This window comes from Acomys russatus, chromosome 5 (genome assembly GCF_903995435.1).
Source record: "Acomys russatus chromosome 5, mAcoRus1.1, whole genome shotgun sequence".
NCBI lineage: Eukaryota > Metazoa > Chordata > Mammalia > Rodentia > Muridae > Acomys > Acomys russatus.
Genome location: NC_067141.1, coordinates 21,785,799 through 21,806,465, shown reverse-complemented (window position 1 = coordinate 21,806,465; position 20,667 = coordinate 21,785,799). Strand labels below are relative to the sequence as shown.

Below are 20,667 nucleotides of genomic sequence, written 5' to 3'. Positions count from 1 at the left end.
GTTAGTTCTAGAACATTGATCTGAGATTTCTGTTTTGGGTTTTGTTTTGAGACAGGGTGTTACTATGTAGCCTTAGTTGGTCTGACACTCACAGCAGTCAGCCTGCCTCTGTTTTTTTTTTTTTTTTTTTTTTTAAGGAGCTGGGTGTATGGGGTTCGAGTCAGGGTTTCTCTTGTAGTCCTGGCTGTCCTGGACTCAGTTTAAAGGTAGACCAGACTGGCCTCAAACTCACAAGAGATCCACAGATGTGCCCCACCACGCCTTGCTTGACCTCTAACTCTCCATTTGTCTCAGCAGCCTCAATGCCAGGATTACAAGTGGGCCTCCTGAGGGACACTGGTTAAGCTTTCAGGCTTACCCATTCTTCATGAAAGTGATTCTCGTGGAAGTTCAAGGGAACAGATTTTGGGACCCTTTGCAAAAAGCAGGGCTAACATTTCCTTCTTCCGGCAGTTCCAATCTGCTTGCTTGCTTTTTTTTTTTTTTTTTTTTTTTTTTTTGAGACGAGGTTTCACTTTGTGTGACCTGTTTGTAGACCAGGCTGGGCTCAAACAGAGATATGCCTCCCAATTGCAGGGATCAAAGGTATGTGGCACAGCATGCTGCACTGTACCCCTGGGGTTTTTTTGTTTTGTTGTTGTTTTTTGTTGTTTTTTTTTTGTTGTTTTTTTTTTTTAAGAGAAAGGCTTTGCCTTGGGCTAGAATCCAGATGGCCCCCACTCCTCCAGCTAACACTGAAGAGCATAGGATGTGGGGAGGCAAAGAATCAATTTAGGAGGCAGAGGCAGGCAGATCCCTATATAAATTCGAGGCCAGCCTGGTCTACAAAGTCCAGGACAGCCAAGGTTATACAGGGAAACCCTGTCCTGGGGGCAGAGAATCACCTTAGGGTGCCTTCTCAGGGCCAGTATTCAACTGCTCACATGGGCTAAGCCCAACAAACAGGAGCTAGGGGAGCCCCAACAGACCATGGTGCCTCTCCTGACCTCTGACCCTAGTAGAGCCCACAGACTCTTCCTTGAGTATGGGCACTCCTTTGCCTGGCTAAGTCCGGGCCCCAGTGAGCTAAAGGCCCTGCAGCTTCCAGAGGTCAGCTCAACTGTTGGTGCCACTGGGCTTCCCCGTCCTTCGCTCTGTGAGTACTCCAGCCACTCTGGACCCCAAGGTCCCATCAGCAAGCTGACTTGACTGTTTACACATTTATTGAGCACCTTTGTGGGCATCTGGGATACAGCAGTGGATGAAAACAGCCATGCCCCATTCGGAGATGTTCCAAAAGGAGACAGTGTATAGGAACATGGGCATATGTGTGATGATGTCAGTAGTGAGAAAAAGCCAGAGCTTACACTGTTGGGAGCAAGAGACGCCTGTGTGGAGAGGACAGGGCATATACTATGAGATTGGAGTTCCCTTCTGCTTCCCCCATTTATTTAGGGCAAGCAGATCTGAGGGTTCCCAGCAGCAGGCATGAAAGGTGCCTAGCCCACCCAGACAGGCCCCTTCCCACCTGCAGGTGGTATACACAGTTTCTCCCCAAACTTAACTGCTGATCAGGGCTACCCAAAGGGAAGCAGCCTGTGGATAAGAGGCACTTCTGTCAAATAATCTAAACCCTATTTCACCAGCCAGGCCTAGGCCAACACTGGCATACCTGTCCCCTCTTCTTACATTGGGGCAGGTACACTGCCTCAAGCCTTGGGACTTTGGTATGCAGTGAAAGGCACTGGAAGCTACCCGAGACGGAGTCACCAGGGGTCATAGTGATGGCGTGAGGACAGCTACATCTCTGGCAGTCAGCAGTCTAACTCAGTAGTACTTAGCAGTAGGGGCGGGGCGTGGTGCGAGGCTGGCAGCCCGGCCCGGCACCATGGTCAGTAGTGCTCCAGCTTGAGACTCCTGTACAAGCAGCAAGTGAAGATCATGCCGAAAACCTGCACGGAGCCAGGCAGGTGTGAACAGGGTGGTGGGACCACCAGCCGCCCCAGCGCTCCCACCTATGTCACCTCCACGTTTCTGTACCTGCACACAGGCGATGCCGATGCCCACAGCCCCAATGACCCGCAGGTGCTCCTGAATGAATGTCTCCAGCTTAGTGATGCAGCCACCCTAGTGGGGAGATAGTGGTGGTGGAGCTCGCTGCTTCCCCACGTGCAGCCCTATTGCACCAGGCCGCATAAAAATGGAGCCAGACCAGCCCCCCAAGCAGCCTAGCCCCTCGCTCAGCACCCACCTACCTCCACTTTATAGATGTTGGAGGCGTGGTCCCGCCTACCACAGCCAGGTACCACAGTCTTACAGCAGCTGTCAGGAACCACACGGTTGTCTGCCTTGCCGGAGCGGATCCACTCACTGTCTCGCCAATCTTGAGAGTTGTTGCTGCCACAACAGTGGAACTACAAAGGGTATATGGTTGAGCCTTTCAGCCTGCTAGTACATAGGACCATGCTGGGAAATCAGGAAGCCACAAGGGGACACCCACCTCTTGCTGCAGCTTGTCCACAGCACTGGTCACACCCTCATGGCCTGTCTGGTTGTATCTCTTGATCATGGTGTCCTTCAGATTCTCCTTGAGCTCCGTGTTCAGCTGTGGGTAGGATGAGAGTCTAAGGCCTCTGATTGCAAAGCAGGAGACAAGACCCCGAAGTGGGACTGACCAGACTAGAGGCGGCACCATGTGGGCAAGCACAAGGTCATCCTGGAGTGAGTGACACTCAGCCGCAGTCAGCGTGTTTCCAGATGCCACGAATACCTGCCTCCCCATAAGCCCCAAGTCAGCCCTGGGACCCACCTCCTGTGTGCACACACGTTCTGGACACGCCCCGAGGCCTGTTTAGGCCCTTACCTGCTGGTAATAGACATAGGCCAGGGTGCCAGCAATGATCTCCAGCAGGAAGATGAAGAGGAGCAGGATGAAGTACTAGGGAGCAAGGACCCAGTGAGTTGGAGGTTCCTAGCACCAGAGTACCACAGAAGCCAAGCCCCTAACCCAGGAGGCCAAGCAGGAGGAATCCACCCAGCTACTACAGGCTGGGGCTACCTAGCTCCTTGATGCTTCTCTGGAAGCTGGTGTATGCCCCAGTGAGTTCAACAGGAGCAGCCTGCAGTAACATGTTCAACCAGTCAAGCCCCAGAAAGTACCAGAGGCCCCTGAGAAATCCATGGCAGGCATCCCTAGCCCCCACCACTCCCACCATGTGCCACCAGGCTCTGCTGACCAAGCGTAATAGGTTCCGTCGCTCCTTGAAAGTGGCACAGCAGCCCAGGACCCCGGTCACCATGACGACAACACCAGCCACTACTAAGATGTAGGCTGTGGCTAGGTAGGTGCTTGAAGCCAGCAGACTAATGTAGTCACTCTTGAGGGCCAGTGTCCAAATGCCCACTGCCATGACCGCCAGGCCGGCCAGCTGCAGGAAGAATAAACTGGTCACCACATTTGGCCTGGGTCTGGAAGCTGGGCTGAACCCATAGGCCAGGACTCGAGGATGAGGAAGAACAGGGATGTAAGAACGTAGGGCTTCTCTCTCACCCAGAAGCAGCAGTTGTAGGTGAACAGCAGATACTTGAGGCAGACCGTGCCACATGTTGCCTTCTTCTCATTGAATTCACCCATCCTGGGCCTGGAGAAATGGGAAGGAAGTCAAGATGGCCTGAAGCACCAGGCCTCCAGCTCGGAAGAGAGCTGGGAACCAATGGAGACAGGAGGGGATGCAGCAGTCCCCAGATGCTTCCAGGATCTGGAGCTCAGCCAGCTGTCTGCCTTTAAGAGGAGCCTTCCCAGGAACCATATGAGTCACTTCCTGGACACCAGATGAGGTCTGACACCCCTCACAGACACATACTGGGTTATCAGGGAGGACCCCCAGCCATTTGCTGACTCACTCCTGGCAACTAGGGGAAAGAGCCTTAGCCGACCTGTGGATTACCACCCCCACAGCACTGCCTGAGCCCCACATCATGGGCTGAACGGTATTTACCACTCATTCTTATCCCCAAACGTGACAGAGAAGCAGAGAGCTCAGACCAACCTCAGGTAGACTCAGAGCTCTCTACGCCCAGCCAGGGCAGGGACAATACCATGCCAGTAGGTGGAGCCCGCAAGATCAGGCTCCCCTCCAGACTATAGGGGCAGGCCCGGGTTCCACAGATGTGGATGTGCCATTCCCCTAGGGGTTCCCTAGGCACACCCTACCCTAGACACACTGGTGTCTGAACTGAGGACAGTATACAGACTTCAGCTGAGCACCCCAGGTCAGGCACCTAGGCAGCACATTTCACCCACCACCTGCAGGCACTCCCCAAACACCAGAACTCACCTCTGTTAAGTCAGGAGGACCAGCAGGTACAAGTCAAAAGTCACGGTTCTGCCCTTCACCTGGCAGGTGGGATCTTGTCACTCCTACGGTGACTGGAGCAGTGGTTAGAATGGCTCTCAGAGCCACTGGATCTGGAAATAGGCATAACGGCCAGGCCTATTTTCTTCTGGACCAGGGTGGGGCAGACATTGCCGGCCAGCCTGATCTAGGGAGGGACCAAATGCCTTCTCCAAGTGCCCCACCCTCCAAGACCTAGCCATCACTGTCCCTCCCCCACCAAACAGCAGCTACTGCAAACGGTGGGTGGGGGTGGGGGAGATGCATCAACTGTACACCGCAGGGAGTAGGAGAGATTACAGACCTCCATTTGGAGATAGGATCCAAATACATGCTCTCTGGAGGCGGGCAAAGATATAAACATAGGCCTGACCGCAATGCAAGCCTCCAGGGTAGGCTCTAAAAGCCCAAAATGTAAGCCAAGCACAATCAGCAGACTGAATGTGAATTCCCTGAGAAAGTGCCGGCGTGGGAGCTGCGACCAGTCAGAAATAGCTCGCGGCCTGGACACAACCACCCTACACTCCTCCTGGACCCTGCCCCCTCTCCCCTGGGCCCTCGAAGGCAGTCGGCACTCGGCACCCGCCCCACCGAGGAGATGAGGCACTGAAGCCGAGGAATCCCCGCGTCACCGAGATGAAGTCACCACCGCTGCCCGCCCCCCGCAACACACACACACACCCGCCCAGGTGCCAGCAAGGCTTCCTGCAGTCTCAGGGGAGGGAACCGGTGTTCAGGGACAATGATTAGTGTGATCAGACTTTGACTTTCCGGGTTTCCACTTGAAAGAGACCGCCAGACCTGCCCCAAGAACCTGGAGGCTCCCCACTCACCCACCCCCGCCCCTGTACGCTTAAAGCCGCCCGGTCCCGGCGTCGATCTTCCGGAAAGCAGCCTACTGCTCAGTCCTATGGGCTCTGCCTCCTGGGCGTCCCAGAGACCAGCAGTAGAGACTAGAGACACCAGTGCGCGAGGTACACAGGACACTGCTCCCCACACCCTCCGGCCTGGGTCTGCCAAGCACTCACCAACCACGCTTTGAATCACTAGCCCGGGGAGCCACAGTAGAAGCGACCGCTCTGAAGGTAGGGAATGCTCGGCCCGGGGCCTGCGAGGACACGCCCCGCGCGCAGCCCCGCCCACGGCCGGCCTGGGCAGTGCATGTCCTAACTGGTTCGGTGCTAGGGCGCGCGGGAGGGACCAGGGAATCAGCCTGCCTGTCTATAGGTCTGAAAGTTAGTTTGCGTGCTCCAGTTGTCAACAAGACTCCCCACTCACCCCAGAAATAGAAGAACTAGGCCAGGTAGGGAGCGAAGAGAAGGTGGCACCTAGCCCACCAAAGGCCCAGAACTGAGGCCAAAACCAATTTCTCCTCCAGTCTAAGCCTGGGGAACCACGCTGAGGCTGCAGGTTCTACCAGCTGAGGAAACACCAGAGGGGAAGCTCCGGGTACAGTGTAGAGGACGCTGAAAGACCCCAAAGAGGCATGAGAGCCCTGTGAAAGGTCCTCAGGGTGGAGGGCATATGGTCTGTCTAGGAGCAATGTCAGAGGAGGAAGGAGAAAGGACCAGGACCAGAGAGCTAGCTGACCACGGAAGTGAGGGGCGGGACCGTCCATATGAGGAGTACCATGGGGGTGGACACCTGCTGAAACCCCAGTCCTTGGAACTTCAGCTGTGAGAGGTGATGAGGGCTTGGTGATGACAGGGTGGTGTGTACCTCTCCGTGTCACCTTGTGCCATGGACACCAGGAATGAACCACAATGCACTGTGGCTCCCAGACACACGAAAGAGAGGTGAGAAGTGCACAGTGGTCAGTGGCATTTATTGGTCTGATAGACAAAGATGAAGAAATACGGGATGGGAAAGGCCTTGACCACTCTGAGGTTAACTCCTTCGGGCAGGTGATGCTTTCTGGGTAGGGAGGGCCACATCCTTGCAAGCAACCACCACCCAAGACCTGTCCCCTTCTAGGAGTAGTTCCTCTTGATAAGGAAAGCCCAGTGGGTCATCTGGGGCTGGTCATCGGGCACTGGGAAGCTGGCCAGAACCTCGCCTGGGGGGCCGAGCCCAGGCACAGCAGCAGCAGCAGTAGGTGGGCCCAGGTTTCTGGGGAAGAGCTAGAGCCTTCCTGTGGCTACCACCCAACAGCTTGGTCTCACAGGCATCCCTTTCATCCCGAAGCCGCAGATTCAGCTCCCTAGAGAAGAGGAGTGAGAGACTGAGGAAGCGAAGATCTAGAGCAAATGGGGCTGGAGAGATGGCTCAGAGGTTAAGAGCACCGCCTGCTCCTCCAACGGTCCTGAGTTCAATTCCCAGCAACCACATGATGGCTCACAACCATCTAGAATGTGATCTGATGCCTTCTTCTGGCTTGCAGGTGTACATGCAGACAGAGCACTGTATATATAATAATAAATAAATAAATCTTAAAAAAAAAAATCTAGAGGAAACACGCCCCCCCCCACCCCGGTGCAGTGGTGCACCCCTAGTAATCCCAGCACTCAAGAGTCAGAGACAGGTGGATGGATCTCTTTTAAGTTGGAGGCAAAAAAAAAAAAAAAAAAAGATCTTAGAGGAAACAGTGGGTAGAGGAGATGGCTCCCCTGAGTTCAGAGGACTACAGAGACTGCAGCATGAAAGCTAGAGGGCAGACATATGGGTTTCCAGGCAAAAATATTACTCCACACAGCCTAGGTAAGCCTGACCCACCTCAATAGCTCCAGCTGCCTTAGGAGGCTGAGTTTCTCTTTCTGCATATTTCTGGAGACAGCAACCACATCTCTGTGGGGAGAAGGTGGCGATCCAGATCCAAGGTGGTGGAAGAGGCCCGCTAACCTCACCACAGGCACTTCACCACACCTTTGGGTTTGCTTCTGACGACCCTGTGCTTCGCCCTCCAGTCGGCTGAGCAGCTCTTGTGCCTGGTCTAGCTGTGCCCGAACGGCCTCATAGGCTCTCTGCAGTTGGGTGTGCTGGGCCTGTGCCTCTAGCTGTTCTGCAGCCCGGGCCTGCAGCTGCTGTTCCAGCTGAGGAATGGTGGAATGCTGGCTGGCGAACCACACTCCTGTAGTGAAGGTGGCCCCTCACCCCAGCGACTCCTGGTTGAGGACTTCAAGGCACGGGGCATCCTGCCCGCCCCCCCCCCCATGCGAGGACTTACCTGCCGCTGCCTCAGACTTGCGAGCTCCAACTCCTGCTCTCGGGACAGCAGCTCCAGCTCCAGGTGGCCCCTCTGTTCCTCCCGGGGTAGGTTCTGGGATGTACAGCCGAACTAGAGCCTTCGCTCCCGGCTCAGAGGCAAGGGGGGGGGGGGGTGTCGGGGGCGCGGGAAGTGGTACTTGCTGAGCAGAGCAGAGTTCCCTGAACTTGGGGTAGCTTGGACTCCTGGAGGTGAGTCCTTTGGGGAGGGACCAACTCGGGGAAGGCGGAGCCGGAAAAGCAGCGAGTCTGGGCGTGGCATGTGCGGGGGGTGGGGGGCCCCACCTGGCTCTGTCTGTGGTGTCGGTGTCGCTGCTCCCCTAGCTGCTGCTCCAGTTCTTCATACAGTCCGCGCACTTCCCTCTCGTGCTCACTCTCCCGCCTTCAGGGAACCAGGATACCACAGGCATGATCATTTACGAGGAACCTGGATACTACAGGCATGTTGAGGCCCCAGTCCTCGCCAGGCCAGCCCTCACCGCCGCAGCGCCTGCTCAAGACAGTCCCGCTCCCGGGCCGCCGCCTCCAGGCAGGCGGACGCGCGTATCAGAACTTCCTCCAGAGAGCCCAACAGTTCGGGTCGCTCGCGCTGCAGCCCGACCCAGAGTGTCCTCACAGCCCATTGCCTGGAGGATGCAAGTGGTGACTAGAGCTGGCAGGGGCGGGTGTGTGTCCCCGTTACGGCGGCCAGTTAACCCCCTGGAGAACCCAGCGGCCCAGAACTGGCTCATCTGCTGGGCACAGGCCATCTATCCCTTGCTTGGTACTTTCATCCTTGCTTGGCCTCTCCAAGCACAAGGTGGCCTGTGTACCAGGAGCTGTGTCAGTGAGTGGCTTGGTGTCTAGTGGTGCCCCGCCCCGCATAGCTATGGCCTCCTGAAATGCAAATCCTGAGGAAAATCACGGGCCAGCTCTCCTGCTAACCACAGGATGGATTGGCCGTGCCTAGGGGTTCAGTAGCAACAGACAGGTGCACAAGGTGGACAGGTCGTGAAAAGGAGAGGGGGAAAGGGAGTGGGCCCAGCATTAACTCACTCTCCCAGGACCCGGGCCACTCCCAGCTTCTCCAAGGAAGTGCAGAAAGTCTCAACATCGTCCTCCTCCTCCAGAGAGCCCCCACTGCCAGACTCAAAGGTTTCCTCAGGAGTCCTCAAGGGGGACCCACCTTGGGCCGACTCCACCCCCACAAACTTCCCTGCAGACATGGGAGGGAAGATTACCAGGACCATGGGTTAACACTTCCCAACTCCCTGGGCCATGCACAACATACCCTGCCCTCTCTCAGGGCCCAGTTTCCTGTTTTTCTTCCTTGTTCTGGTTCTATTGGCCTGAGAATGGGAAATGACAGCCAGCTCCCCCCCCACCGCCGCCCCACCTGGGTTGGCAAAGAAGGGATTGGGGGAGGGCAGACCAGACACTGCAGAGTAGCTGTGGGTGGTGCAGCTCATGAGGCCCTTGTTGGTAGACACTAGGATGCCTAGGAAGTTGGAAAAGGCACAGGCTTTCAAACTGGGGCCTGGAGGGGGGCTCCAGACGGCTGGGAGCTGCTCACCCAGGCCTAGGCAGAACTCCCGGGCTGTGAGGAAGCCAGTGTGGGCCTGGTCCAGACTCTCAAACACAGCCTCCAGCTGCTCAGGTGTAAGGGGAAGATCACTCTGCAGACCCTGACCAGGCAAGAGGGGCCAAGGTGAGCGGCGAAGGTCGGCCTTGAGCCTTGCAGCCTCTTGGAACGGGGGCGCTCACCTGCAAATCTTGCTGAGTGATGAAGCCCTTGGCGTCCTTGTCACACAGCAGAAAGAGCTCCTGGGCCTGTCGCAGCACCTCTGCACGATGCCCTGCTGAGACCCCCTTTGTCTCCTCTTCCTCCTGGCCTTCTGCAGCCCCAGGCTGCCCAGGGCTGGCCATAGGAGCAAGGCTTGGCTCTGGTAGGTGCTGTGAAGCCAAGGGAACATCAAAAGACATGGGAGGAGGGATGAAAGTGTGGCAGAGGGTGCAGACAGGGTTGGGACCTCCTTGGGTGGAAAATAGATAGAACTGGGACAAGGCTGTTCTAGGGTCACGGGGACGAGATGAAGCTGACTCAGTACCAGAGTTGCTGCCCAGGACCAGGCATTTCAGGAAGTAGACATTCTGGGGAAAGGCTGGATCCCAGGAAGGAACCAGTGCAAGACAGTGAGAGTGGACTGGATATGGTGGCATACATTTTTAATCCCAGCACTCAGGAGGCAGGGTTAGGCAGATATCTGTGAGTTCAAGGCCAGGCTGGTCTACATAGCAGGTTTCAAGACATCCTACCTCAAAGCAAAACAAAAAAGAAAGTGAGAGACTAAGTGTGGCGGCGCATGCGTTTAACCCCAGCACTTGGGAGGCAGAGGCAGGCGGATTTCTGACTTTCAAGGCCAGCCTGGTCTACAAAGTGGATTCCAGGACAGCCAGGGCTACACAGTGTGAGACACTGTCTCAAAAAAAGGAAAGTGAGTATGGCCTTAAGACTTGCAAAATCAGGTGGCTAGCTCTTGGCAGCCAGGAGAAAGATTTTATAGTGAAAGAGGAAGCCCAGAGGGTAAAGAGTATGCCACATCCTGGACTTGGGCGATCCCAAGCTGGGACTGCCTAAGGTAGAGGATTGAACCACTTCTGACCAAGTCCTTAGCCTCAGGACTAAGCCTGTGACACCCTGGCCTTCTGACAGCTGGCAAGCAAGCGGAGAGTAAACTCCATCAGCCCCTCCCACCTGCCAGTCGGGCCTTAAGTGTGCAGGTGCAAGGTCCCAGCCCTGGGCACTGGACAGCTTTTGTAAGAAACTCCCCCACAGCTTGGTTTAGCACAGCCTCTGCCTCACCTCCTGGGATGGATATCCCACCTCTATTCAGAGCTACCTGTCAGTCCCACAGTGTGTTAACCCCAGATTTCCCAAAGCTACAGCCCAGTGACACCGACCCGGACCCGCTATCTTACTTCTCAGTCCTTGGGGTCATCTTCCTTCTACCCACATTCTGAGAGAAGGATAATTCAACAAGCAAACATAACGAAGCAGCATGATAGAGCAACCTGGAGTCATTCCCCCCACCCCATGGCTACCCTCACCTCAACCAGGCATGGTCACTACCCCACCAACTGCTCCTAGGCTCTACAGCTCCGCGGGACCGGAGGTCCATCCTAGCCGGAAGCTGCGCTGCAGCCAGGCTCCAGGGAGTCCAGAAGAAGGGCAGCGGGTGGGCCCACAGGCAAACCTCGTCCACACACGTCTGGGCTAACTGCTGTGCACCCCAGAAACACAGCCGTCCCAGACAGAGATGTGTACGGTCGCCTGGTCGCAGCTCCACACGGCGGTCCGAAGGTACAACCACGAGAGCCGGGAGCCCTGGGTTGGGTGTTGGGAAGCCCGGCGGGCGCGGCGCTGGGACCCCAGCCGCGGGACCTGCGAGCAAATGCCTACCTGCGAGCAGCGCCGCCGCACCTGCCGCAGGCCAGCCGCTCCTCCCGGAAACGCGCGGGGCACGCCCCGCCCCTGCCGAGACCCCGACTACTCAAAAAGGGTGCGGACCCAGAGTGACCTTGCGGCCTTACAGGACGGGAGACCCCGGATAGCACGTCTGAGTGGATCCACCAGAGAACTGCTGTTGCTTTGTCCCGCCTCTCCTGCCCTGGTGGCCCGACCCAGGACGGCTAGCTCTCCCGGGAGAACCACAGGGGGCAGTAATGTTGACGTCGTGTCCCTCACTCCAACAGCCACCCTTCCAAGACCCTTTCGGGGCAGAATCAAAGCCGCGGATGTGCAGATACCAGCCCCCACCCGGCCCGGAGTATCCAGACTTAGGGTGCCAAAAAGTGTGTGTAGGAAAATGCCGAGCAGGAAATAAACCAAATACTTTCAGAGGCTGTACCCAGGGCTGGGGACACTAGACTTTCTTCTCTATACTTTTCCAATTTAGAGTCTCGTAAGTTTTGATACTGGAGAATGACATGTGAGTTAGCAGCACTCCTGTATGAGCGAAGTGTTATGAGGGCAGAGTGAGACCGCCTCAGCAGTCTGCCCCCAGCACTACTTTAGGGGCACAGTCTTAGTCAGAGTCCCCCTGGGCCTTGATGCTTCCTCTGGAAGATCCTGCCAAAGTCCTACTTAGAAGGAAACCCATCCACTTCCAAGAGTACGACCCCCACCAAGCCCCTAAACTGACCTGAAAAGCTGGCCTGGCTACCACAGGCTGCAGAGGCGCTGGGGTGCCCTGTGCTTCTCAAGTGCAACGACAACAGGCTGGCCCTATAGGACAGGACCTGGAGACAAGAGGAGGGGCGGCCCCTGGCACCTAGGCCAGGGACCTGCCTGGCCGGCTTGCCCAGTCCTGCTGTCCCATAACCAGACCAACCGTTATTGTTGGCTAGGGGCTGCAACCGCAGACACTGTGCACCTTTTGGGAGGGGCAAGTGGGTGCTGAACGCATAGGACTAAGCTAAGTCCTGCAGATAGACAGCTAAGCCCACCCCTTTGGGGGAGGGGCGAGTGGGTGCTTAGCAGGAAGGACTAAGTCCCACAGAGACAGCTAAGCTCACCCCTCAGTTACCCTTCCTCCAAGACTGTACAACACACAAACACACCACAGAGAGACAGAGAGAGAGAGAGAGAGAGAGAGAGAGAGAGAGAGAGAGAGAGAGAGAGAGAGAGAGAGAAGAGAGAGAGAATAGGATACTTGCATTGCAGAGGACATGGTGAGGACCTCACTATGGTTACAGTAGGAAGAGGCACATGCACCTGGCAACGAGGAATGTGACAACCAAGAAGGAAGAGCCAAGCACAAAGTTCTGGCAGGACGCCCTGTGTGGGTCAGGGACTGATCTTCCCTTGTCCCCAAGCCTCAGTTCTAGAAGCTTCACCCTTCACAGGGATCCAGCCCTGATGTCAGCTCCACACCCTCACTGTGTCACCATGTGGATCGTATGTGTGGGTGACACCTTTTGTAAACATTTTTTTCCCCTACTGCTTGAGAAGGAACCTGGGCCTGGTGCGTGCTGGACAGGTGTTCAGCGGAGCTACTCCAACCCAACATTTTAGTTTCTATTACACTAAGGATCTCAAAGTCCCAAACATATCAGCTGGACCTTGAAACAGTGCTCAAGAAAGAGTCAGCAAGCCTCAGAGAAAACAGAGTGGCGTACATGTGTCCCTGTCAAAGGGCTGACCTTAGGAGAGGGTCCCCAGCTGCCTGGTCTCAAAGCAGCCCTGTGAGGCCCAACTGTTAGATACTGAAGACACTGATCAACTGAGAGGAAGCTCTGTCCACTGACCTAGTCAGAGGCAAGAAAGAGTATCATGCAGAAGTGTGGAAGGCAAGAGCTGAGCTGTGGCTTTTATTGTGTCTGCTTTGGCAAAAATAAATAAAGTCTTCACACTGCAAGGAAACTTGAAAACCAGGGAGGAACAGCAGATGTGGAGTTCTTAAGACCGACCCTGCACTGAAAAGGTGGTGGGCAGGAGGAGAGTAAGGCACAGGTGAAGGGGCGGGGCTCTGTGGGCTCCGGAGGAGCAGTACTCCTCATCCCTCCCCACCGGGAGTAGCATAGTGAATGGCTGGTGAAAGGTTTTACATCAACCCCCCCCCCCTGCAGCTGTGCAGGGTCCTAAGTCCTCATTCCACAGCATGTAAGGGGGAGAGCCCAAGTACAGGGACTTGTTCTGCTCCAGGGCTCCTCTTAGTGGGCTAGGGCAACTAGGAGCTTTGCTGGTAGCCCCGGCAAGGTGGCAGTGGTGGTTTTCAGCAAGGTGGGAGGCCAGGTGGATGCTGTGGGGTGGCAGGATCTGCGGAGGTGGGGCTGGCAGGTGTGCGCATGCGCAAGGCATCCGGAGGGAAGGCCACGTTGGTGCAGAAGAGACCCAGCAGTAGCTGACGCTGGCATTCCTCCCACTTGGCCAGTGCGTCTCCCAGTGAGAGGTTGTTTCGCACCCACTTGGGCAGTGCCTCACTGTAGGTGGCACAAGACAGTGGCACAGCGGGCAGAGACTGGGCTCGACGCAGTTCCATCTGTTCAGACAGTCTGCAGGATGGGGAGGCACGGAAGAAAAGGAAGGCTTAGCGGTGGAGAGTCAAGGGTCCAGGCAGCAGGTGGATAGGCAGTCAGAGCAGCTCACCTGGAAGGCAGATGGTCACCCAATTTCCTCTTGGCCCTCATCACCAAATACTGGCAGATGCTACCTGTCTGCTCCTTCATCCACCGGATATCCTCAGGAACATCAGGCAGCCACTCCAACAAGCTGAGAAGGGAGCACCAAGCATGATCTCAGAAACAACAGACTGGGTTCAGATGCTCACTTGCCCGAATCCTATCCTCCCCAAATCTCCCGAGTAGCTCACTGCTCATGGATGATTCTAGACCTATGTCCCCAATGTATAGTTGATGTGTCCTCTCCAGACTCCCCTTCCCACCCTCACCGGATGGTGAAGGACACTGCACTCTCCAGCGGCAGAGTATAGGGGACCATCATGGCAGTGGCCAGGCGCACAGGCAGCATGTTGGAAAGGGTGGTCATCAGGTCCTTAGGTTCCACACAGGCCTCCAGCAGGGCTGCGGACAGGATGTGTGGTCAGTCAGGGAAGTGGACACCTCCGAAGGCTCCTGGCCAAGCTTCCCCCCCATGGCACACCCTCATTGAGTCTGGCAGGCAGGTGCTCTAGAATCCGATCTTCTCCGTGGGGCTGCAATTGGTCCTCCTCTCCAGCGGCTTCCTCTGCATCCTCTTCCTGGGGGACAACCGGGGGCAGCGCCAGCAAGGGGTTGGGCTGGTTCAGTAGGCCTGGATTGGGGGAGGGGTGACAGGGAGCTGCTATCAGGGTGTATGGCCGGCAGGGGGCACCGCAGAGCCAGCTTCTCCCACCTAGGGCTGCCCACGCACCATTCCTCCTAAGGAATCGAAGTCCATCTCTGTAGCCCTGTTTGCACATCTCTCGGAGAACCTGTGACAGGGGTACACAAAGTCCTGCTGTAGAGTCCTGTAACAGCCATTCCCACCAACACCCTGCCCTGGCTTGAAGTGCTGTAAACGCTGCAAAGTATCCAAAAGCCCCAGTGTTGTCCCAGTGCTCAGAAGTCCCCAGGAGCTCTCTCCTGTGGAGCTTAGTCAGGATTAGTTGTGCTGACTCACCATGGGCTCCGGCGGGAAGAGAGCCTTCGAGAGGCGGTAGAGATTGCGCAGGTTGAATTGGATGCTGGTGTTGGTGACACGGAGCTCATGGATGTTGGTGGAGCTGTCCTGTGGGCAGATGTCACTCTCGCCTGAGAACGGGGACACCGTGATGGTATTCTTCAGCTCATAAAGTGGCAAGTTGTCTGAAATGCCGCCATCCACATAGCGCTTTGCAAGAACACACATTCATAGTCACGCTGTGGGGCCTATAGGGCGTTCTGGCAGCCCTATTCAGTGACTGCGCCACCTGAGCCTTTTGCCTACTAAGCACTGGCCGCTGGGGACTCAGCAAATGGCCGGACAGATGGAGTTGGGATGGGCACCAGCCACGGGAAGTGTGCACCTCCCCAAGGCTGCCCTGGATCTTGAGTCATGGGAAGTGAGGAAACAGGCAGTGAGGGACTAGAGAGGGAGAGGTCCCGATGGCCTTTCTCCTCCACCCCTTCACCCTACAGCCCAGACAGTAGGTGACGCTTGCCCTTCCAGGGCAGGGCCAAGCAGAGATACTTACCACCCCTTGGAGGGTAGGAGGGATGAGGCCACAGTACACCGGGATAAAAGTGCTGCAGACATTGGCCTGAAGACCAAGACACAGCATAGAAGGCAAGGCTTGGCCTTGAGTTAATCCCATGCCCCCACCCCCAGTTTCTCCAGGGCCTACCTGGATGAGCTCATCCTTGGAGCTAAACTGGGATATGATGACGTTCTCTCCATCCGAAACACGAGTCAGGGAGATGCCCAGGCGCCCACTGGCACGCTCATGGCAATCAGCAGGCAGGGTCTTCAGTAGACAGCCACGGATGGTCTTCACCAGGTTGAAGGAGGGGTGCAGAGGGCCCAAGAACCGCTTCCGGGCCTCCTTGGACACCTCAATAATGTTGGCACCTGCTTCACCTGGGATAGCAGGGCCAGGATCAGAGACATCACTTCCAGCTTAGTAACCATCCTTGTCCCACGACTCCACACCGAGGATGCACTCCAGATGTGTCACATTCCACTGACCCTGAAGACTCCCATTCCTACACAGGGACTGGCTCAGAGTTGGGACTTTGCCACCTAAGCAGAAGGAGGCAAGCCACCACACTGGGGGATGGCATACAGCAGGGGCTGGCCAGCTGTGATTGGAACCTGCCCTATGCCTGGTATTTCCCAATTGCCTAGCCCCATGAGTCACTGGGCTTAACATGGTATGGCACATGACCCAGAGAGGGGGGAAGACAGAGGGTCAACTCTGACCTGCTTCAGCCTTCGCCTACTTGGCCAGATGTGGGGGTAGGCAGACCCACTAAGCTCAGCTCAGGCAGGGGCCATTAATGTAAAGTGGTGGGAAGACACGCTTGTCCCACTTCAGCCGAAAGCAAGCGCTGTTAGGAGCCCGACTGCCACATACACTTAGGAGCTAGCCCAGAACAAGAGCAGAGCAGCCAGAGAAAGGAGAGGCTAGGGCTTTCCCCCAGAACACCTGTGCCCTTCCTCAGGTGTGGGGCAGACAGACCAAGGGCTGACAGCTGACACTTGCCAGACTGTTGCGGTTCTAGCTGCCCAAGATCCCTGTGAAAAGTACTGGAGTAAGTAGTTCTGTGAGACTCGTATTCCTAATTCATTCTCAACTCTGGTACAGTTTTCATCTATGTCCTGAGACCAGCTGGCCTCCATACCCACTCCTCTGAAGGCCTCCAGGAGAGCCAGTGGGCAGGATCACAGGGTGAACCCCAGGTACCAAGAACTAAGATCTATGTTCCTTTCCTTTTCCCTCCTCAGGGCAAAGGTGATGGAAAAGAGAAAGCAGAAAACCCTAGACAGACTCCTGCTGAGCAGGACGCCCTTGTCACCTTGGCTGACCTATGGGATGGGGGATGGGCATCGGTTCCCAGGACTCCCAGTAAGGAGGAAGAACGTTGTGTGCTGTAAACAACAACCCACGTGGTAGCCGGAAGTGCGAGACCCAGCCCCCCTCCCATCCCTGTATTCCTGAAACCCTTCAGAGCACAGGACTCCTTGAAGGGGGTCAGCTGACCACAGCTGAGGAACCAGGTTGTCAAAACACCAGGGTCTGAAAAAGCACTTACGCCCAGCTGGGCTATGCCTTCAGAGTTCCCCTTTAGACACCATGCCACGGTGTCCAAATGCCCATTTGAGGTAACCTTGTTCTAGGCCCCAGAGCCACAGCAGTTTGCAGCGGCAGATCCTCAGGACACAGTGACCGCTGGCAGCCGGTTTGGACGACAAATGCCCCTCCTCTCTCGCGCTCATAGTCCCGCCCACGATTTACTTTCTCTTTCCAATAATACAGTCTGGCTGCACCTGGCCGACCCTAACCTTTGTGCCCCCTGAGGCGGGCTACACCGGCACCAGAGAGAATGCCATCAGCCCGTGGCGCGTCAGGCCCCACCCCAGTCCCTGGACACTTTTAGAACAAAACAAACCAGAATCTGCCCAGGACCAGGGCTCAGAATTGGACTTTTGGCCGTGGTTCCGGGATACAGGTAGAGACGCCCCCTCCACCGCGCCCACTATACTAGTGGCTGGATAAGCTTCCCCGTGCGGGCTGTGCGTGGGACGCCAGAGCATCCCCCCGACCCCCGCCTGCACGGCCACCACACCCTACCCAACTTCCGCGCAGCCCGGCTTACCAAGGCAAGCCCCAGTGACTAGCGCCGTGGCGGTAAGCGCTCCTGCTGAGGCGCCGTAGATGTGCGTGGCGTTGGCCACCAGGAAGGGCGCGTGCTCTCGGAGGCAGGAGGCCACGCCAACGTGGTAGACGCCTAGGAAGCCGCAGCCAGCGAACGAGATGTTCCACTTGGTTTCCCTCGGGAACATTGTGGCTCAGTGTCCCGCGGGCAGTGGGTCCCGCAGTCGTGGTAGCTTGGGGTCTCCGCCGGCGGAGGCGGAGACGCTGTGCCGGGAGGCAGAGGAGGTGGTGTTTTAAGGGCGAGGTCTTGTCGGCAGGAGGCAGGACCTGGGCGCGCGACCCAACTGGAAGGCGCAGGGAACTGCCGCGCCCCCGAGACCCCGCCCCTCCGCGACACCTGCTGGGCAAAGCCATCTAAGATATCAGGAGGGGTTTCCAGATTTTCAGCCTCCCTCCTTCAACCCCATAGCTTCTTAAACCCCACAGCTTCTTCAACCCCACAGCGTGGGCAGCCTCTACGTGGAGAGGTGCGAGTTTTGTTTTTTCGAGACAGGATTTGTCTGTCCTCGAACTCTTTGTTAGACCAGGATGGCCTCGAACTCACAGCGATCCGCCTGTCTCTGGCGGTACAGAGTTTTGTACTGACCTTGGGGTTTGTGAGTAGGAACCTCCTTCTTTTCCAGGGGCACCCACCCAAACACAGAAGAGCTGGAACCTGGGTGAAATCGAGGCGACAGTACTCCCCCTCTTCCCCTGGCCTGAAAACCTGAACTGACTTCGGCCTCCAAGAACCACCGGCCCAATAGACTGACGCTGGCTCAGCAAATACTGTCACAGACCCAAGTCTTGTTCCATTACCCCAAGGGGCCCCTCGGTATCCTGGCTGCTCACCTGAATTACAGTTGTCTTGACTCACCAGGATTACATCTGTCTGACTCTGGCTTCTCCGATTTTGGGGTCTACCTGGTCTCAGACAAAGACCTTACCCCAAGTAATTGTCCTAGGAAGCCAGGCACTCTTGAGTAATGTCACCCTCCCATCCTTTTTCCGCATTGTTCCTTCAGTTGTAGGACGGCTCAGAGTTAGAAACAGCCCTCACCTTGCTCCACCCCAAACAAGGGGCTGGCCTATGCTGGGATAATGGATGACTGTGTCTTTTCGCCCAGAAATTCTCACTTCCGTAAGCTCAGCTCTAGATCTGTCACAACAGCAGAAATATAACTATTGCCAATGATTCAGCTTGAAGATCTCTGAGCAAGTGACTCTTACTCAGGTGATGCAAGCCTTGACACACACAAAGAATTTCAAGACCAGTAATAATAGTTAAGGTACTTAAGAGGCAGGTGCGGGTCTTAGAACTGTGCTCAAGTGTCTGGTGGTGCTGGCGCACGCCTTTAATCCCAGCACTAGGAAGGCAGAGGCAGGCTGAGTTCGGAGGTCACCTGGTCTACAGAGCAAGTCCAAGACACCCAGGGCTACACAGAGAAACCCTTGTCTCGCAGAAGGGGAAAAAAACAAAGTGCCTGAGCAGTAGCTGTATATGTGACCTGGGTGCACTTTGAAGCTGATTAATCTACAAATAAACTAATTATAGTTGTAAGGTAAAGGATGTGCTTGTATATTTATCTATGGACTTCAGTCCTATGTTCAGAACCTGCCTCCCATGTCCCAAGTGCTGGATTAGAGGTTCCTAATTTAAGCACTTTTAAAAGATACACCATGCATGCCTGCAGCTGGAGAAGGGTGTAGAAAACACTCCAGGGGTCCGCAGACATGTCATGCGGCTGGGACTGAGGCACAGTTTATTAGCCGTTTTGTTTGTGAAGACTTCTTAGAAAAGGGTGTACAGTTCTTTGGCAGATGGTCTGGTCAGTTATGTTGAAAAACCCTGGGTATCAGCCATCCAGAGAAGGAAATGTGCACCAGCAGAGCGAGGGTGGGGCGAATGGGTGGCCAGGCTGGTTTAAAAATCCCTCTAGTGGTCCCATGGGCAAGGACTAAGTTGGGAGTGAAGCAAGAAACATGGAATTGAGAAGTGTGGCTCTAGGGCAGACATAAGAGATACTGAAGACATTTCTCTGAAGCCAGGATGACCCATCTTGTGACAGCCATTTCACACTCAGCAAACTAACTGTAGGAACAGGTGCAAGAAATACATCTAAAATACTCCAACTAGAAATCAAAAGGTAGGGTGCCTGTAGACTGAGATAAACTGAGATTAAGGACCCAAGGGTGGGCAAGGGGAGATGGGACATAATTTTGTTTTGGGGAGTCCTTGCTGTTGTAGCTATCCTGGAACTCCGAGGCCTTCCTGCTTCTACTTCCCAAGTGGACAACACAGAGCTTACTTGTATTGTGTAGGTACCCAGAAATCAAAGGGGTCCAGTATCTTGTTTTTGGAGTTACAGGTATTTGTGAGCCACCTAACAGATGCAGGGATCTTAACTACAGTCCCCTGATAAGAGCACTCAATTCCCACATGACTTTTTAGCAATGCTGGATATTCTGGGGGCTTGAACCAGGTGCCCTAGCTATCAGGCAAGCACTCTGCCACTGTGCTACCTCCCAATCCACGGAACACCTACCTAACCTCCAGTGCTGGGATCAGAGGGGTGAGCCACCACTGGCCAGCTCACAGATTAACCTTTAAAGGTCTTTTATGCTGGGTAAATTTGTTCCATAACGGCTTGGACCACATGGTGAGCCTGAGGACAAACGTTCTCAAGTTGAGGGTATAGCCTGATTGATATGACCAGGAGTATAGAGGCATGATCCAGTTGGAGCAAGTCCTCAGAGTCAGCCACTAACTCCTGGGTTCATCACAGTGCTCACAGAAGAAACCAAGAACCTAAGGTCTTTCCACAATTTTATTCCAGTAATAGGTCTGAGGGACAGCACTGCTCCAGCTCTGTAGGACCTCTGCTCTTATTTCCACAGAGGGTCAGGCTGTTTGGGTACACTTCCCTTCAGGCCCCTGGGAGACACCAGTGCCAAGAACAGGGCTGGCCTTTCTCGGAATCCTGAGGCTGGACAATTCCCATGAGAACCTTACGTAGCACAGGCCCCCTAAAGTCCAGACTAGATAGAACTGAGCTGTGTCCAGAGCCCTGGACCTTTCTGAGACTCTTCTGCACTTTGTCCCATATTTACCTGTAGCTCACCTCAGAACTGGCCATTAGATAGCAAGGACACTCTAAAAAGTTTAAGCTATCAATACCCTCACCCCACAATGCTTACAAGGAAACTTAGGGGCATCCCTACCCTCAAGCTGAGCTTAAAAG

The 20,667-nt window shown here is 55.5% G+C and overlaps 3 protein-coding genes across 4 annotated transcripts; all 3 read right to left on the bottom strand.

Moving 5' to 3' along the window:
- Positions 1-1,739: 1,739 nt before the first annotated feature.
- Positions 1,740-3,690, bottom strand: Cd151 (CD151 molecule (Raph blood group)). Its single transcript, XM_051145657.1, has 7 exons — positions 3,530-3,690; positions 3,216-3,407; positions 2,843-2,917; positions 2,480-2,584; positions 2,235-2,393; positions 2,020-2,106; positions 1,740-1,931 (listed from the first exon to the last, which is right to left on the bottom strand). Exons 1-7 carry the CDS (start codon positions 3,611-3,613, stop codon positions 1,872-1,874), a joined length of 762 nt encoding a protein of 253 aa, XP_051001614.1. The 5' UTR covers positions 3,614-3,690; the 3' UTR covers positions 1,740-1,871.
- Positions 3,691-6,250: 2,560 nt separating this feature from the next.
- On the bottom strand, positions 6,251-13,127 carry Cracr2b (calcium release activated channel regulator 2B). Of its 2 annotated transcripts, XM_051145655.1 has the most exons (10): positions 12,328-13,127; positions 9,318-9,506; positions 9,127-9,238; positions 8,610-8,769; positions 8,054-8,200; positions 7,860-7,956; positions 7,537-7,629; positions 7,236-7,402; positions 7,086-7,157; positions 6,251-6,573 (listed from the first exon to the last, which is right to left on the bottom strand). In XM_051145655.1, exons 2-10 carry the CDS (start codon positions 9,477-9,479, stop codon positions 6,396-6,398), a joined length of 1,188 nt encoding a protein of 395 aa, XP_051001612.1. In that variant the 5' UTR covers positions 9,480-9,506; positions 12,328-13,127; the 3' UTR covers positions 6,251-6,395. The 2 variants fall into 2 exon arrangements, with proteins under 2 accessions (XP_051001612.1, XP_051001613.1); XM_051145656.1 differs by lacking the exon at positions 8,054-8,200.
- A 44-nt stretch (positions 13,128-13,171) lies between these two features.
- Positions 13,172-17,676, bottom strand: Pnpla2 (patatin like phospholipase domain containing 2). Its single transcript, XM_051145654.1, has 9 exons — positions 17,388-17,676; positions 15,416-15,648; positions 15,266-15,331; positions 14,713-14,922; positions 14,464-14,524; positions 14,215-14,364; positions 14,003-14,135; positions 13,702-13,824; positions 13,172-13,607 (listed from the first exon to the last, which is right to left on the bottom strand). Exons 1-9 carry the CDS (start codon positions 17,572-17,574, stop codon positions 13,328-13,330), a joined length of 1,443 nt encoding a protein of 480 aa, XP_051001611.1. The 5' UTR covers positions 17,575-17,676; the 3' UTR covers positions 13,172-13,327.
- Between the last annotated feature and the right edge of the window lie 2,991 nt (positions 17,677-20,667).